General features: G+C 30.3%; 2 protein-coding genes across 4 annotated transcripts in view; one reads left to right on the forward strand and one right to left on the reverse strand.

Annotated features, from left to right (window-relative positions):
* Positions 1-4,752, forward strand: part of LOC118179357 (platelet-activating factor acetylhydrolase-like) — a 43,930-nt gene extending 39,178 nt beyond the window's left edge. Inside the window, exons 7-8 of the mRNA XM_085820046.1 lie at positions 3,289-3,437; positions 3,725-4,752. Coding sequence (XP_085676172.1) covers positions 3,289-3,437; positions 3,725-3,804 — 229 coding nt within the window. The 3' untranslated portion in view covers positions 3,805-4,752. The remainder of the gene's footprint in view (positions 1-3,288; positions 3,438-3,724) is intronic.
* Positions 4,753-4,784: 32 nt separating this feature from the next.
* The window catches only part of LOC118179356 (endonuclease III-like protein 1), a 54,240-nt gene continuing 38,744 nt past the window's right edge, over positions 4,785-20,280 (reverse strand). For 2 of the 3 annotated variants that reach the window (XM_085820047.1, XM_085820048.1), the window contains 2 exons: positions 11,529-11,794; positions 4,785-5,604 (listed from right to left, as the gene is read on the reverse strand). In XM_085820047.1, coding sequence (XP_085676173.1) covers positions 5,448-5,604; positions 11,529-11,794 — 423 coding nt within the window. In that variant the 3' untranslated portion in view covers positions 4,785-5,447. The remainder of the gene's footprint in view (positions 5,605-11,528; positions 11,795-20,280) is intronic. The other variant, XM_085820049.1, reaches the window with a different exon arrangement.

Consider the following 20,280-nt stretch of genomic DNA (forward strand, 5'->3'; position numbering starts at 1 on the left):
TACTTAATAATCAAGATTTACAAGATGTATGGGGGGGGGAAACCATATATCGTTGATTTAATTTATGAGAAGTGCTATTCCAATAATTTAATTAATAGTTTAATATACTTCTACAAGTAAAAACGAATGAAAGAATGGTAACAATCAAGAAGGGAAGAAAGTATTCACAATTCACTATAATAAAAACAGAAAAAGAATAAAATGTACCTAAAATTGTCAACAACAACAACAACAACAACAACAACAAAAAAAAAAAAAAAAAAAAAAAAAAAAAAAAAAAAAAAAAAATGCTGATTTTAAAGTGAAATTCAAAAAATTTTGATTCAGACGGTGGAAGATTCTTCAAAGGTGCCTTGCTATCACTAGAAAATCCTTCACTATTTCATTCAGGTGAAAGATGACTTTTTAATGATAAAGGTAGCGAATGGAATTTCATTTCATATCGAGATTTAATAATTGGTAAAACTCGAAAGCTTTAGCAAATATGTGTGAATTATTCCAGAGAAAAAAGCAAGTGAACATTGTTTTCACACATTTCACCATTCTAGCAAAGTCTTGACTTTTTTTTTAACCTTTTGTAAAAAGATCTATTTTTAGCACCAAACTACTTTACAATACAGCTTCCATATTTGCTCTTATATGTTCAGCTGGTAACATTCTGATTTTATGTTGATAAATCTAATTGAGAGCAACTGTGCACCTGGAACCCGATTAACCCTGACACGTCCATCGACATCATGAATGAGAAACCATGATTAATCCAACCAGGCAACTATCTTCCACTTATCCATGGTCTAGTCTTGACATTCCATGGCCCACTGTTGGCGTAGTTGATAATGACGCTTGGTCAACAGAGGCACACGAGTGGAACGTCTGCTGTGCAGTCCCATACCCAACAATGTCAACTGAGCTGCGTGTTCAGAAACATTTGCACTTGGACCTGTACTATATTCGACTGTCAGGTGATTGATTGTCAAATGATTTTGCTGTACCAGTCAGGACAGTCTCTGACGTCCTTTTCTTTGATAACGTCAACACCTTGGTATGTATTGTTGGTTTCACCGCCATTTATCCACTTTGCATAAATACTAACAATGGCAGAACATGAACAACCTACCAGTCGCACAGTCTTTCCAAAATACTCATTCCGAGTCTTCGCGCCATTGCAATCTGCCCCATATCAAATTCGCTTAGATCAGCAACCTTTCCATTACTCGCAAAAGTAAGAGCATGAACAATTCCTTACCTTCTCTAGCAGCAGTTATATTCCATTCCCACTTAATCACATGCCCTCCACGTCATCCAGACATGTTCATTGAAAAATGTGGGGATGGTCATAATGTTCTGGCGTGTAAGTTCATATTGCTTTACGTAAAAGGTTTTAAGCAGAAAATTATTTTTGAAAAACAGCAGATATGCACAATAAAAGTATCTCTCATATCACATTTTATGCTTGTATAGTGAAACAGATAATTAGTAGTTTTTGCACAATAGCATTTGCATACTCAGGAAGATCACTGTCCTCAGATAATGTAAAACAGCTTGATAGCAAGCTGCGTTTTATGCATAATTTAGAGCAAGCATACAAGAGAAAACAGCTGCTATGTTCCAGTTCAAAATAATTAAAAGGAAGATGATACCAAATCCAGTTTTACTGAAATATTAGATCTTGGAAAACAAACTCTGTACTTGAGAAATGCATAAATCCAGTAGTCTGCATTCATTTTTGGATGCAAACACAATTTCGATTCTCAGAAAATTCAGTATACTAGCATTTTCTAATGCATAGTTACACGTAAACAATTCAACAAAAATGTACAAAATTCATAATATATATTTGTTACAGAAATAATTTTTTAATGACTGGAGTTTCAGAATTTTTGTGCTTGTGTTGACTTTTTTTTTACCTTCACCAATAATTAATGCCTAGAATATATATATATATATATATATATATACACACATATATGCGTGTGTGTTTGAGTATGTTATCTGCTGTTTCTTAAACTGAATTTTCAGATTATTTTCTAAATATAAACGAAGAACTTACTTGTCCAAAACTTTTCAGCTTAAAATATACTCCATGAAGGCATCTCTCCTCTTTTTAAAAAAAAAAAAAAAAAAAAAAAAAAAAAGAAAGAAGTCCTCCATAATCAAATAAACCAAACCAACAAAAAGTTTTCAGACATTTAAAAAAAGTTTCATAGCAAGCTCAACCTTAAATGTCAAAGCAAACCTTATCATTCATCATAGATGATTTATTTAGATTTTGAAACAAATAGATTTGTATATGTCAATGGCAAATAGGGATATTAAAACAGCACTTGTAGAAACTTTCTTAATATAGACTATTGAAAACATAGTTAAGAAAATGAGCTAAAGAATAATTAAACTTTCTTTTAAAAAAATGCGAAATTTCAGTTCTAGCACTTGAATGCTCTCAATCCATTTGTACACATACAGACTATAATGGCAGTAGTACAACAGGGATTCATTTTAAAGAAAACTTTACCACTAGGATTTTTATAAACAGTATAGTTATTTATTTTTTCTTTAGTTTAAGAGCATTAAAAACTATTTTCCAGTTTTACTGAAAAATAGTTAATAATAATAAATAAGTGATTATCGATACATATAAGAAGAACTTTAGCAGGAAAGAGACACTTTATGTTTGATTTCACTTAATCACAATTACTTTATTCATAAGTTTCTAGAATAAAATGGAAAATAAAAAAAACCTCACAATGGAACTGATGATTCAGGAAAAGAAAGCAAATTATATAAGGTATTTAAAAATTTATAACAGTTTGGTTAATTGCTATAGTTTTTGTTATTAAATATGATATTGTATAAATAAATTGTAATTATTCACAAATAAAAAAAAAATCCTAGTTTAGAACAAAAATTCAAAAGAAGATATGTACACAAAGCTAAGGAAAACATGATACTTAATTTGCACACTCTGGTTTCCAAAGCATGCAGTTCATTAGAATTTGACAATAAAATGAAAAGTTTAATTTTCAAACTTTAATAAAATGGACCTTTTTCATTTTATATGAATTTATGTAATTAACATGAATTCAATGAAAAATAATTCAAGCTAGTTGAATTCCTATTTTTGATATAAGTAAATGACCCCAGAGTTTTAAATAATTATATCTCTTGCTAAGTAGAATCCAGGTATTCATTTCTTTGACTATTTGTTTGGAGCCCGTGCTTCAATTTTTAATAAGTTTATGCCAATTATAATTAATAATTCATGAAATCAAAGTTCATATTACATTGCAGGGGAACAGTTCATCTTAATCAATGTGATGTGCCATTTTTATGTGATAAAACAATGAGGCGATTGTTTGGAGCCCATTCAAATTTAAACCGGTTTACAGCAATGAATCTCACAACCGCATTGTCAAATGTTTTTCTAAGCAAACAATTAGGTAAGTACAAAGTTCTTTATTGAGAATCACTTAATGTAAATAACTGGTTCATATTTTACATTTCTGAAAATTAAAATGCTGAGTTTTATTTTGCATCTTATTATTTGGATAATCATTATCTTTCTTTATCATCCTTTTGAGAATGAAAGTTCTAATTTTGTATTAATTCTTAAGTTTATTTAAAGTTATTTTAAATATTGTTAACATAAATAATATTAAGCTTAGGAAAATTTTAATATCAATAATTAAACATATAAATATGATAATCAAATATACTTTTTTTTCAGGTATACACGTTGATGTCAAACACGATGCATATATATTAAACCATCGACATGTATTGAAAGAGGGAATTAATGTAGCATAAAATTTCAGGAACTGTATATATTTCTTCATATAAACACCTAACTCAATTACCTTTAGAGATAAAGGTAGGCGATGTTAAGATGTTTATTAAAATTAACACAAGGCAATAACTACCCACCAAATGAATATCTACATATCCATGATTATACAAAATTTTTAAAATGTGCATTTGTTTTAATTTAATCTTCATTTTCCAAGTTTAACCAATAAATCTGAATAATGACAGAAATTAGAAACTAAATTGGAAGAAATAACAAATAAAAGTTTTAACTGATCCATATACTTTAACAGTTTCTTTTATGCACCTAAACATGCTAGATAACTAGTCAGTACCATTCTTAAAGTTTAATTATTAGTTACAAGTTATCTATACCACCAGATAACATTAAGATTAATGGTTCTTAAATAGAAATTGTGCAAAAATTATTGGAGGATGCAGGGACATTTAAAAATTTTACTTTTATGAATAGATAGATAATTAGAGATTTTATTTATATAAACAATAGGTATTTTTTTATAGTTCATATACAATGCAAGCAGTCTCGTGGCTATTTGTTAATTCTTTTCTACATACATGCCATAAAATAGAGTTCTTTACTTTTTCACTTTAGATCCCTTTAAATTTCTTCCTAACTACATTGGAATATTTCAAACATTAATTTTTTATTCAAGTGCTGGAATCATGAACTATTTCATCTGACTAAAAAAGGTTATGAAGGTTATGAATAACACAATTTTGAGCAACCCTAATTTAGATCATTTTTTTTTTGTTTCTTTTTTACAGTTTAACAAAGACTCTATGTATATTTAATGATAAGAAATGTAACTTATGTAAATACTGTATATATCTGTTTTCACTGAAAGAAAAATGTATGTTATAAAGCATTTTCTTGCACTGTATAATATGTCTTTTTTCCTTTTTTTTTAAATAAATGCTTTGTACAATGAACATCAACATTTTTTTAAAAAAACAACAACACACAACAGAGTTTTTCTTTTATTATGAAAGTTAAAATACATATGAACAACCTTAAAATACAGTGCATTAACTAGAAAATTAGTCATCACATAAATGTTTATATTTTACTGGTACATACAGACTACATTTGCTTAAAATACATCTTAGACACACATTTACTTTTTACTGCTTCTTCCTGTAGGACAAAGATGAACATTTAAACAATCCTGGCAATTAGGTTTAATGGGTTTGCATACTGTTTGCCCCAATCCAACTAAATGCAGACTTACATCTTTCCAAAGTTCTCTATCAAACAGAAAACATTAACTAATGATCAATAACAAATATATATACATATATATATAATACAACTAAATAATTATGCTCCAAATTACTTATAAAAGAAGTGGCCATTAAAACAATGTAATTTATTTATCATTTTCTTAGCAAACTAAAGTTTTAAGGGATTCTTTTAAAATTCTTACTCTGCTAAAAGCTGAATAAAAATTGTTTTCTAAAAACTATAATTCCTTTCAAGAGTACAATTAATTATTTGCTGCAGTACCAAACAAAATGCAAAATAAAGTAAAGTTCAAATCCAAAATCAGCATGCAAATGTATTGGTATTTTAAAAAAATGATACTCTTTATATTTTAAGTAAAAAAAAATTCCAAAATTATACAATTTCATTTCTTGACTTTCTTTTTATTTTTGCCTGACAAAACACTTCTTGCAAAAGGACAAATATTGTTGTTCAAGCAGACTTCACATGATGGAGATACTGGTTTGCAAACAGTTTGGCCAAAACCAACTAATGTCAGATTTATTGGTCTCCATTGATTTCTAACACAAAAATACCAAAAGGTTATGTCAAATAAAAATCTCTCAAGATGTAAGTAATTTATTAAAGTCATATGAAAATGTGCAACATAAATATGCTTCAGTTCAAAGTTAATATATGTAATTATGTTACATAATAAGATTCTAATAAACTGGCTGATTACAATTCATATAAAAATTAATACATTATGCAATGCATTATGCTTTACAATTTATGCAAAATATTACACTTGCACAGAAACATACTAGACAAACTCAATACTATTTTATAATTGAAAGCAATCTTGATTTATAATTATTGACAGGTTGTATGATTATTTTTCCTAACTAGATTTATATCTACTTAGGAAACTATAATTTTACTGTTATATTCAAGAAGTATGAATACATTATTCAAAAAATTAAAATTTGGTATCACATGAAACAATTGTTAAACACTTAAAGTACAGAAATCATCCTTATAACTTAACCTGTTCTTATAAAGGAAAATACAACAATTAAAAACACATATAGTTTAATAATTAAATTGTAACAAAGATTTTTTAACATGATTTTAAGTTATAAGCTTAATGAAAAAGAAAGTAATAAAGACTAATTAAACTGAATTTAAGACTGAGAATTAATGAAGATTTAGAGCTTTATGAAAGAGCACAACCAGAATGGTACGCTTTTCTTTCATACCAGTGTGCAGCATATGGCATCTTGCATTGCATGTATGCATTTTATCTATATTTACAATATTTAAACATGATAAAGGTTCAATTTGAAATAATCTTAAGTTTTGCAATTGAAGCTGAACAAATTCATATGTATGAAGTCCAAAGAGAAAAAAAAGTTTACGATAATTTTCATAAACCATATTCATTTAGGAAGAAACTGAGTAAACCATGAGTGAATATTTTTTTTTTCTTCCCTCCCCTAAGTATCCAAAACATGACAAATTTGAACATGAGAACTCGAAAAGTAAGGTAACTAGAGCTCTTATTAGAATAATAATCCTCCTTTTATTCAAATCTCCTGCCTGGAGAGCAGTAAATGATCACACCATTCGAATGTTATTTAGTAGATGGTACCAGTGTTGCTTCAACACAGTTAAACATTAGTTGTAAGATAGCTATGCTAATGGAAATATTGAATATTGAAGTGCACAATAATAAAGTTACTGTACCTGAAACAAAGCACCAGCAGAAATCAATCATCATCTTATTGAAATGTAGTCATGCCATGTAACCAAGTTTGGTTTTGATATAATGAGTTGATAAAAGCAGGAAAGATGATCTGACAGACAAGAAACATAACAACAGCTCTGATTCAAGATGATCATTGCATTCAACTCAGCAATATTCTTAAAAAATTCAACATATGTAGTATGCACAATATTGTTCATGTGCCAAATGGTTACAGAAGATGCACTCATATTGAGTGCCTAAGCAGCTCACAAAGTCAAAAAAACGTAACTGTCTTATGTATTTAATAAAGCAGTTTAATGGAGAAAGGCTTTCTGTTTTTTCACCATTTTGTTATAAGTGATGAAACATGAATATAGAAGAAAGTACCCATGTCATGGAAACATCCATCATCATTTCTTACAAGAAATTCAAAACAGCTGCCTTTTAAAAAGAAAGTTACTGCAATGGTTTTTTGACTGGTAATGGATTCTGCACTGGCTTCAAACATAGGATAAGAGAAAAGAAACAGCATTAAAGATTTCAGTGACCGTTCAAAACAATGAAGAAATGTGAAAAATTCTCTCTTAATTCAAAACAATGAAGAAATGTGAAAAATTCTCTGCTGGGTCTGACTGAATATTAAGGTACTTGTATTTTTTAATTTTTGATATTAGAAACCTCTTTAATAGACACTTTCCAAAATTTCTAGGCAAGAAGTAGGCAATGAGTTCTTTTAGTGGTAAACTTTATTCCACAGGCACATCTATAGTAATAGTAAAGCTTTAGTAAATATTACTTTTCAGTACAGTCACCATGATAGTCCAAATATTTGCTCCAATAGTACATTCGGCTGCCAAGATATTTCTTAACCATGAAACCAGAAAGGAGTTGCTAATACACAAAATATAAGATCCATACAGCCTGATAAATAGTCAGTTTCTAGACTGTTGCTGTATATAATACATGATGAGATGGCAGTGACATTCTATGAGAATGCAATAAGCATACCTTTAGAACATCACCAATGAACCATAAAACATTAATAGGTTCTCATATTCCATTCAAATTACTTGATTCGGCTTTATAAGCTTTTATAACCTTTATAAAGGACTGAGTCATCAGACAGAGTCCTATTTAAAGCTAATGCTATGATGGAAATTTGAAATTCAGAAAGAGTGGGAGAATTGAATACATTTTTATGAATTTGGAGGCTATACAATTGCATTGTCCTTATAGGATGAAATTTTGATCCTTATTCATTTGCTATGTTTGAGTATAAATGCTCTCAAAGTTCTGTCCTTTGAAAGAAGTTTTGCATTAAGCCTTTTGCAAGACATAAGGTATTCTTTAGAAAAGTTATTGTCAGACACAATGCTCATGACATTATCTTCCTTGCTCATATGTTCTAGAACAGAAAATTCTCACATATTTTTGACCAGCCTCTTGGCTCCTATGTCAAAAATTCATCTGTGTAGTGTGCTGTAAGTGAAAAATGCTCTGCATTGAGGATTAGGTAAACATTAGTTGAAAAATACAAAATTGTTGCGGCCAGATATATGTCTGCCGGGAATATAGTTTATCCAAACCTACAACTGGTACCATGTGGAGAAATAGGTAATATCTGCACATGGAAAAAATTTGATATGAGACAAAAGTTGAGAAAGCCCTAGCATAGCAATGTTGAAGAAGCATTACTGAAATGGCTCACTGTTCAAAGAAGCTGTTGCCGCTTGAGATTTTTTTTTTTTTTTTTATAATATTTAAATGGTAAAAAAAGCAAGAATCAATTTTCGTATTATAACATCTTTATTTTTCTCTCTAGCACTTGGTTTTTACTTGCTTATTAAAAAGGTAATTCCTTGTTGATTTCAGTCATGATAACACTTCAGTATCTCTAGAATATATAATTTTTTATTTCTTTTTATTTGTTGCTATGTGATGGGTAAGTAAAAGTAGTAGTAGTTATTAGCACTTTCGTTTTCCATCAATAAGTGTCACTACCAAAATAATGTCTTGGCAGCCGGAGTGTGACAATGTAGCCTACATCACTTCCCTACCAGTAATGAAGTTAGCCTCTGTGAAGCTAGATCACCATTAGACGATTAAGGGCGGTACAACTTGTTGAATTGTTATTCACAAGTTGAATTAACAAGTTATTTCACTTGTTAATAATACTTGCAAACTGAGTTTAGGATTACCATGCTTCAGATAAGGGCATTTTAAAGTATCAGCAGTCACAAAGCTGGAGTGTGACTATGTAGCCTACAAAGCTATTATCTGCCGATATCTGGACAGATGTTTCACACAAAGGCCAATGAATTTGCCAGATGCTTTAAAGAGACTGGCTTTTTGTGCTCAAATGGCTGACTAGAGAGGTTTAAAGAAGCAAAACAACATTTCTTCAAGTTTCTTTTCAGCATTTCTTCAACTTCAGAGAATTAGGCAGTATTTCAAAATTAAATTAAGAAAGGGGGAAAAAATTACATGGAAGCTCTTGCCAGTACCATGAAAAAGACTTTTTCAATGCCAATGAAGCTGGCTGTTCTAATAAATGATGTTGAAGCAAATGTTAAATTTACAGACCAAAGATGCACTGGTGGAAAATTATCAAAAATACGAATCACAATTCTTGTATGTTATAATAAGAATGGCACTGAGCATTGTAGGCTTTTGGTAATTGCAAAATTTCAAATGCCTAGATGTTTAAAAAAATGTGAAAACTCTTTCTGCTTGATTTAATCATAATGCACAGATCATCTAATCCTGTTTCATCAAATTTAACCACAATGAATGGATAATGCCCAAACTGTTTTTGAAAACGATTTACAAAAGTTGGGATGATGAACGTTTTGTCAAAAAGTAAAAGACTTACTCTTGGTTACAAGCTTTCATGTCCCCACAAATGCAGGAAACATAGAATGGATTGTTTTCTTGCATCCAAATACAAACCAATGTCCATAGGTTTGATGCTGCAACCTATGGACGGAGGTATGATCAGGAGCTTGAAGTGTCATTTTAAGAAGTACCTTATTTTAGGCAATGTAGAGAAGTATAGCAATTACATTGATAATAATAATTCACTTCTTGATGGAAAAGTGTTAGAAATGTCTTGGCCACTTATTTTACAGAATTAACCATCTGATATTTTTTTGGCATGCTGATAAGAGGAAAATGAGGATTTGCCTATTGCTAAATGGTGCTTCAGTATTTTCAGAATATGATATGGATTTTATTCAATCATGCAACAATAATGTTGTTAGTCGAGAAGATCCAAGTGATGAAGACATTGAAGCAGAAATTAAAATGAGAAATGCTAATGTTGATGGTTCTTCTTTTGATGCTAATGAAAATATTGAAGAAATGCAATACATAGAAAGGAGCTTCCTACCACAGTGAATACCAAAGCTCTGAGTAATAAGTTTTTATTCAGATAAACTATCGAACCAAAAGTGATGGAAACTTCTCAATTTTTGGACAAAAGTATGGATAAAATATTTCTCCAATCTGCATCTAACCAGAGAAAATTATGGATTATTTTTGTACTCAGAAGTTAAGTAAAAGTTAAAGATAAATTCATAAGTATGTTGTGTTATTCATTTTACAGTTTTTACATTTTTATAGATAAAATAATTACTCATAGCTATAAATAAGTAATTCAAGAGAATGATGAGAACTGTGATATTTATGTTAAGCAATCTATTGTGCAAATTTGTCAACTTATAGTGAAACTGGAAAATAACCACCAACAAATAAATAAATGTGTATAATAATAGCTAATTAAATCTCAATAATAATTAAATATCAATATAATTTTTTAAAATTAAATGTATTATTCACTTGTTTTGATAGATGAGAAAATGTTAATTAGTTTTCTTTGTATGTGTTGTGTGCTTCTTCATTTCATTTTTACACATTTTTGTGAGATGATTCTTTTTTATATATATATAGGATCAGATAAAGTGAACCAACTTAAAAGTCCCTTAAGTTTGTTATAGTGGGGCTGGATTGTACAAATATTTAAAAAGACTTAAATAAAAACTATTCCCATAATTAATTTAATAACTTATTAAGTTTTTAATTCCTTCCAATTTTACAAAATAAAAGCAAGAATGGCGCTTAAAAGGCCATTTTTATGAGTCTTTCAGTAATATACATTATGAATGTTGCGCAGCATGGCCAAAAATTAGTCATCACTTCCATTAGCGGATCTCTACCATGCTTCTGTGAGATAAGGTGGAAGCATTTGCAGCAAAGTACTCCACATGGCATAAGCTTCAAAATACCTCAGCATGATTCAGTTGATTGAGTATTAGTACTTATACTGTCTGCAGGACTAACAAATTTCTTTGGTGGTTTGAGCGATAAAATAGCAGAAGAAATGATTAAGACAGCAATCAGTTTGAATGGTGTCATCTAAAAAATAAATAGTTAACAAAAAACAGTAACATACTATATCATTACCCATTATTTTTTTTGTTTAATATCATCATCTAAATAATATGTTTTAAAATGCATTTGATTTATGATATTTCAAATTAACAGTCATGAACATTTGCAGTATTATGGTGATAAATATAATACATTTTTATATCATATATTACATACCACAGCACAGAAAGTTTTGGTATTGGATGTTGTTGCAAAATACCTGTGATAATTTCTCATAAAAGTGTTTTATTTTTATTTACGTTCTCTGTGACAACAATACTACATTATGTAGCATATTTAGAGAAAGAAAATATACAATAACACACTTACTTTGGAAGCCAACTTTCTAATGCTTTGCGTGTTTGCTCAGGATCTTTAGTGGGTTTCTTCACCCATCCTAATCTGTTTGATATTCTATGAACATGTGTGTCAACAGCTATTCCAACAGTATCATTCCAAGCAACACTCATTACAATATTAGCCATCTTTGGTCCAACACCTGGTAACCCACAGAGCTCCTTCAGTGTACGAGGAATATCTCCATCGTACTTATCTTTCAAAATTTGTGTTGTCTGTTTTATGTACTTTATTTTTGACTGAAATTAAAATAGAATATTATGGCAAATATTCAAAATAAACTATTAATAAAGCTAAAATACTATATATTAAAACTGGTAAATTAATAGATAATCTTTTTTTCACACATAACTAATTTCTGTTTTTCTTTACCTTTTTCTCCTTTGACATGACAACCTCATTATCCCCTTATCCACATATCAAAAATACAAGGCTGATCTATATTAAATGATAACTTTTATCTACCATCATATTTGCAATTTCAATCCTTAACAGACATGAAAAACACAGGAATATTAAATGCATATTTTCACATTCCTATAATCTATTTTACACAAAGTTCAGCAACACAAACTCGGTTTTCAATTATGTTATAAGTTTAGAGAGATCTAGATTACTTAGGCCAGATAAAAAGGAAGCTTTAAAACAGAACTAAGATGAGTCTTCTTAATGGGCAAATAATATCACAGATCATTAAAACAGTAATCACCAATAATATGCTTTCTAGCAAAACAGTCATATACTTTATATTAATTGAACTACAGACCGATTGCTATAATACAACCTTATATATATTTCTGTGTTCACATATATATTTCCTTATATATATTTCTTTGTTTGTTTTTCTTTGTTATTTATAAAAATTTATAGAAAAATCACAGCTAAAGTTTAAAAAATGCACACTTCCAAAATGAGTTGGTGAAAAATCCCCAAATGTCCCTTGGCAACTTTTTTTCCTTAGCTTCTATGAGTGTTGGTACTAGTAATTGTCACCAAAGCTCACCAGAGAAATTCTGCCCATAATCTCTAGCTTTATTAGTGCTATCCTTATGATTTCAAGAAAAACTGACTCAGAATTAAAAACTGATGGCCATAATGCATGAAATAAACGCTTACAAACATAAGGAGCTTCAAAATTATATAAAATACATAATGAACAAGCATACTATTTCCGGAGAAAAAGCACTAAAATAAATAATTAAAAAACATAAAAATATATAAAAATCAATTTACAAACACATATATACAAATATTTACATAAATTACAACATTATCATAGAATTTTTATCTTTGATTACCTTGAGATAATGAAAGATAAAAATCCATATTAGATTCTAATTAGGAGCTGTTTGAAATGCTGAAGCTTTTATATGCTCTTTGTATCTATTCAAAATTTTTCCACCAAAGAATGAAAAACAGAAGTATATTAAATCCAAGAAATCTCTACACACCTATATTACTGTTGCAGATATTTTAAAGTAATAAAACAGAGATTACTTCATGTAGCAAATGCAGCTTATGGCATAATTGCCCATGAAAGTGTTACATCTAAAATTCTAAAAAAAATATTGCAGAAAACTGTGAGGTACACTAACTCATATGTTGAATACAAGGCAACACATCTGAACCCTTGGTCAACTAAATAGGTAATTCACTGCATTATACAAAATTTATGAAAGGGATATAGAGAATTTCACATTCATTGAATATGTCAGAAAATTAAATACTTGATAATTAAATAATAGGTAAATTTGCACACCTGAAACAATGTTGGCATACTCAATTACAAAGATGTTCTTTTAAAACTTTCAAGGATGTTGGCAAATCATCCTTGAAAGTTTTAAAAGAACTGAGTATATTAATGTAGTTTCAATTTTTTATTATTTAATTTGAAATTTATACAATGTGTGTCACTCAGTAATTATTAAGAAATCATAAAATTGTTTTTGCCACTGTGTAACTATTTTCACAGTAGTAAACACTCCAATACATGATACTTAAACAATATTCTTTTTCATAATTCAACAGTATTCTAGTCATATAAAATGTAAAGGTCTCCTTTACATTCAGAAACTTCCCACAAATGCTAACCTGCCATAACTTAACTCTTAAAGAATTTTTAAATTCTTTTTTATAATTGTTTTATGGATCTAGCACCAAATGTCCATAGATATAATACACAATAAATTAATTTATATGTTTAAAATCCATCCCATGTTCAATTCGTGAAAAAAACAAATGCCAAAAACAACAACAATGGCAGAAAAAAGGTGAAAAAAATCCAAAACAAAAAGGGAAAAAGAACTTTATATGTTTTGCTGCATCATCATCACGGGGTTGGTGCAATGAAAGAAGTAAATACATCAGCCTGTTTCTGAACCAACAAAGACAGAAGTATTTTAAATATTACGTGTTATTATTATTTATATTTTAAGTATTAAACTTTAATTTGCGTCTTGTTGGTTCAGAAATAGGCTAATGTATTTATTTCTTTTGTTACACACAATCCATTGAAGACAATGAAGTGAAAGATGTAAATTTCTTTTTTACTTTTTGGTACTGGTATTTTTGTACCTTTCACACAGTTTCACATTGCACTTCTGGCTTTTTTCTGTCCTATTTGGTTTGTTCTGAATTGAACATGGGATGGATTTTAAATATATTATTTTAATTTATTTTACATTATTACCACTACTTGTTGCTGCTTTTAGCGTGCAATTAAGATTAAGTTTTTACTTTTCATTTATACATTTTTATATACTATAGACAGTATTGCTTTATTTACACATGAAACTAATTGCCATGCTATCCTCACAAGACAGATGGAACTTGATTTGCTCCTTATTTAGTATTACATACATCACATGCCAAGAAATTTTGACACCTAAAGATAGAACATGCACAATCAATGAATGCAAAAAATAGGTTTAATGCAAATAGCAAATGTCATGTCCAAACACAAGCTAGGCAGCTCCTTTACTTCTAGAGGCAATCTGGACTACTTATAAAGTAATGCTATTTTCATTAGCAAATGAAATTGCTATGAAGACATATCTAACACCATTCCAACCAACTGAGAAGTTCAAATGTAATCACATCACAGCTTTGAGAAAAGTGGATTGGTCGTAACAAATAACTGCAAAGTATACTGATCCAAGTGATGACACAGATGATATTAACAGTAGTTCCAACATGGTATCCATAATTATCATGAGGACAATGGCAGACCTATGACAACTTCTTGGGAGAATTGTGCTATAGTGAGAGCTGTGTACATATACCAACAACTTTACTACCTTCTCTTCAAATCCAACCCCTATCTGCCATCTGAAACACTTGCTTACATTGCTTAGATATGTAGAACCATAGCCAACACCATCTCAAAGAATAAGGCCTGAGCATGAGCGGCTGAGTGGTCAGTGACGTCATAAGCAGAAGGCCAACGTGAAGGGGTGGAAAACTGCTCCCACAATCATCCAGCGATTAAGATAAAATTTACTCATTTTTACTATACTATCACTTTCTAAATATTCAGAGCTTAATTTTAAATTAAAATTTTTGATCTATGGAAAGTTGTTCAGAAATTATGAACAACTAAAAATATAAATACTGCATACAATTTTTTTCTCCAAATCCACAGACACTTACTTTTCAAGTAGTGTGCGAGTGATTGAAATTAAATATAAAAATAAATGCTAAATAATAAAAAATAAATTTAAATTCATGATAACTATGTATGTAATTTAAATAATAATAAATATGCCTTGAAAATTAACGAACAAATAAACAGTAAGTGAGAAAATTACTAAAATTCAGGCATGATATTACCCCCCCCACCACACACACACACACACACACACACACACACACAAAAAAAAAAAAAAAAAAAAAAAAAAAAAAAAAAAAGAGCTGAAAGAACAAGTAAAAACTTTGAACAGCATTTCATTTTCCTTATGAAGTGTGCTTTTCATTCATATATTTCGGGGAAATCAGACAAAAGAATTTTAGCAAAAAAGCATAAAATCAAATGCTAAAATTTTTTAATTCCATAATGTGAAGAGGCTCGAACAGTAAGTATGTTCTTCATCTGAAAAGCAAAATAAATTGAAACTTGCACTACAAAGAATTTTTACATGCAAAATGAAAAAATAAAATTTTATGAAAAGCACAAGACATAAATCGTATTCTAAATTGCACAAAGATTTAATTTTTATTGTCTCGCTTTTAAAGCTAAATCTTTACTTCTGTGTAAGTTAATTTCAATGGATTTCAGTAGACTTATCTAATTAACAAGAAATTAATGGTATAGTTTTTTAACAAGTTTTTTTTTTATTTGGCAAAATTTTCAATAAAACTTAAAATTGTGCATTATATTTATACATTCATACAAATGTTTGCAATTGTATATTGCTTAAAATTTACAGTTTTACTTCTCTAAGCCTGTTAATCCCTTCTTTTAATTTAGATGCTTACTTTATTTAGTTCATTCATTACTTCTTTCATTTAGGAAAAGTTAATCTTTGAAAGAAATGGTTACATTTGTTGATGACCGAAAACAGAAAATTAAACTACTATCATATGCTAATTCAGAAATCAAACAACAAAAATCAGCGTTATATTTACAAAGTTTTCACAGGACTAGTTTTGATGGTTTTACCGAACCACCATCTTCAGCTGCAAAACCGCAAATGAACAAGATAGGAAATAATGTTTAGATAAGATAAGAAAGCCTGGACAAGAATAAGCAAGTGGCGCCATCTGTTGGTAAAACCAGGACTAAAACATAATTTCTTTAAAGGCCGAAGGCAAATTTGGATTGGAATTAGGATCGTTAACTAGAACAGAAAGATTTTTATGAATGTGATATGCCTCTAGAAAATCCAGTTCTCCAATGGAAGATGTTTTTTGAATAATTTTGGCAGAAGAAAAACTGAAAGTGTGGTTTTCGGACCAACAATGTTGAGCAACAGAAGACTTCTGTGTTTCCTTTTTTCTAACATATGCCTCATGTTCCTTGACGCGAAATTTTAAGGCTCTCTTAGTTTGGCCAATGTAAATTAAACCACACTGGCAAGGAATCCTATAAATACCCCAGGAATTCATATCCGGAATGGGGTCCTTGAGTATGGAACTCGGAATTTTATTGATGGGAGAATAAACAACCCGAAAGTTAAATTTCTGCAAAATATGTGCAACTTTATAGCTAATTGATGGAAAGAAGGGAATGACAACAGAATTTTTATAATCTCCTAAAACAAGATTGTGCCTTTTAGTGTGTTGAGATGAGAATTTTTTAACTGCTTGATTAATAATGTTGGGTGGAAAGCCCCTGTCAATAGCTATTGCTTTTAAATACTTTAGTTCTTCATCAAGGGCTAGTTTGGAGGAGCAAACTTGAAGAGCACGGAAAACATAGGAATAAAATGAAGCTAACTTTTGTTTAGTCGGATGACATGATTTAAAGTGTGGTGGAAGGCAAACCGATGAAGGTTTACGGTAAACCGTAATACTGAAGTTGGATGTGTTACGTGTGACCAGAATGTCGAGAAACGGAAGAGAATTGCAAGTCTCAAGTTCAAAAGTGAACTGAATAGCAGGATCAATAGAATTCATTGTTGAAAGAACTTTATTTAAATCATCTTTATTACCTTCAAACAGAGTAAAAGTATCGTCTACGTAGCGGAACCATGCCGGGAAGTTTAAAGTTTCAAACAATTTTGATTCATAATAATGCATGTAGATATCAGCCAGGATGGGACTGAGGGGGCTTCCCATGGCTAATCCCTCAGTTTGCTTGTAATATTTATTTTGGAAAACAAAATGTGTTTGTTTCAAACAGAGTTGAGTGAGAGAAATTAGCTCATCAATTTCGATGCAAGAGAAATGAAATTCGCGAAGTCTGGTTTCTAGACATCTTAATGCACCCTCCACTGGGACATTGGTGAATAATGATTTTACATCAAAAGAAACCATGAGTAAATTACTAGGAGAAATGTTTTTAACTTTTTTTACAAACTCTATTGAATTTTTTATGGTGTAAATGTTATTGTCTAATAGAGTTGAAAATCTAGAAACTAAATATTTAGCTAATGGATACGAGGCAGTACCTAAATTTGATACAATAGGGCGGAAAGGAATACCACTTTTATGAATTTTGGGAAGAGCATATAATCTGGCACAATTCGCAACAGATGGGATAAGTGAATGTTTTAAGTTGGCTGAAATGATTTGCGAAGATTTGATCGCAGTTTTTATTTTTGACAAATCCGAAGGTGAAGGATCTTTAGGGATTGGATTATATGGTCCTTCGTTTAAGAGTTTAGTTAAACGAAGGTAACTAGTAATTTACTCATGGTTTCTTTTGATGTAAAATCATTATTCACCAATGTCCCAGTGGAGGGTGCATTAAGATGTCTAGAAACCAGACTTCGCGAATTTCATTTCTCTTGCATCGAAATTGATGAGCTAATTTCTCTCACTCAACTCTGTTTGAAACAAACACATTTTGTTTTCCAAAATAAATATTACAAGCAAACTGAGGGATTAGCCATGGGAAGCCCCCTCAGTCCCATCCTGGCTGATATCTACATGCATTATTATGAATCAAAATTGTTTGAAACTTTAAACTTCCCGGCATGGTTCCGCTACGTAGACGATACTTTTACTCTGTTTGAAGGTAATAAAGATGATTTAAATAAAGTTCTTTCAACAATGAATTCTATTGATCCTGCTATTCAGTTCACTTTTGAACTTGAGACTTGCAATTCTCTTCCGTTTCTCGACATTCTGGTCACACGTAACACATCCAACTTCAGTATTACGGTTTACCGTAAACCTTCATCGGTTTGCCTTCCACCACACTTTAAATCATGTCATCCGACTAAACAAAAGTTAGCTTCATTTTATTCCTATGTTTTCCGTGCTCTTCAAGTTTGCTCCTCCAAACTAGCCCTTGATGAAGAACTAAAGTATTTAAAAGCAATAGCTATTGACAGGGGCTTTCCACCCAACATTATTAATCAAGCAGTTAAAAAATTCTCATCTCAACACACTAAAAGGCACAATCTTGTTTTAGGAGATTATAAAAATTCTGTTGTCATTCCCTTCTTTCCATCAATTAGCTATAAAGTTGCACATATTTTGCAGAAATTTAACTTTCGGGTTGTTTATTCTCCCATCAATAAAATTCCGAGTTCCATACTCAAGGACCCCATTCCGGATATGAATTTCTGGGGTATTTATAGGATTCCTTGCCAGTGTGGTTTAATTTACATTGGCCAAACTAAGAGAGCCTTAAAATTTCGCGTCAAGGAACATGAGGCATATGTTAGAAAAAAGGAAACACAGAAGTCTTCTGTTGCTCAACATTGTTGGTCCGAAAACCACACTTTCAGTTTTTCTTCTGCCAAAATTATTCAAAAAACATCTTCCATTGGAGAACTGGATTTTCTAGAGGCATTTCACATTCATAAAAATCTTTCTGTTCTAGTTAACGATCCTAATTCCAATCCAAATTTGCCTTCGGACTTTAAAGAAATTATGTTTTAGTCCTGGTTTTAACAACAGCTGGCGCCACTTGCTTATTCTTGTCCAGGCTTTCTTATCTTATCTAAACATTATTTCCTATCTTGTTCATTTGCGGTTTTGCAGCTGAAGATGGTGGTTCGGTAAAACCATCGAAACTAGTCCTGTGAAAACTTTGTAAATATAACGCTGATTTTTGTTGTTTGATTTCTGAATTAGTATTTATTCGGCGTGTTATTGTGTCTTAATTACTATCATATGGTTGAAAATTGTTAATGAATCTGTTTAATCATTTAGACATATGCTTATCAAGGCATTATGTTGAAGACATAATTAAAAACATATATTTGGGAATGTTGAAATATTTTGCTAAAAATATTGTTGCAAAAGAAGAACTATAACTAAAAAGAACCCTAAAAAAAAGAACCTTTATACTTTTAAGAACATCAGTGTGTTGCAGAACTTACATGACACAGAATATGACAGAAGGGGTCCATTATTATGCACCCTCCTCATGTAATGGCACATAACACTATCTCTGGTAAGCTGGTTTAAACTAATTTAGGTACTTACGTATTAACGCAACCAGGCCAAAATTCGTATAAATTGCCAAATTTGGTGACCCTACTTACGACAACCCTACGTGTTATACGTAGTTTTGTAAAAAGAGCATGTGGAGATTCACAAAATTTTCCTGCATTTTTGTGCAAATTTTTGTAATTTATGAGAAAATAGCAGTGTACATGGATAAAGTCAAGAGTGTGCGCAATGCCATTTTTGTGCAATTCTGGGATGTTTTTTTAAGTAAAAATAAGTCGATATGTACATGGTTATGGCGAATACGGTTTTCAATCAATGCTAAAAGCAATAGCCAAAAGATTTCCGCCGAAAAAATAACTCTGCAACTTATTCAAATTCGAAACCGGAAGGGTTTAATTGCTATTTTATATTTTAAAACAAAATAATATAAAAAACTGTATTAAAAATTATCTGTAATTAACAAATGTACATTTTCTTTCTATTCATACTTTTTTTTATCAAACTTACAAATCGCGCCAACCTGGTTGCGATAATACATAAGTACCCTAATTTATTTCTTGCGGAGTTTTTCTTTATTTCTTGTGTAGTTTTAAATATGTTAATTTCTTGCAAGATCTTATTTCTCGCAAAGTTTTTTTTTTTTTAATTCATAGTGATTGAA

This window comes from Stegodyphus dumicola, chromosome 7, assembly GCF_044657685.1.
Source record: "Stegodyphus dumicola isolate Sdum_Otavi_A_Nest chromosome 7, ASM4465768v1".
In the NCBI taxonomy this organism is placed as follows: Eukaryota; Metazoa; Arthropoda; class Arachnida; order Araneae; family Eresidae; genus Stegodyphus; species Stegodyphus dumicola.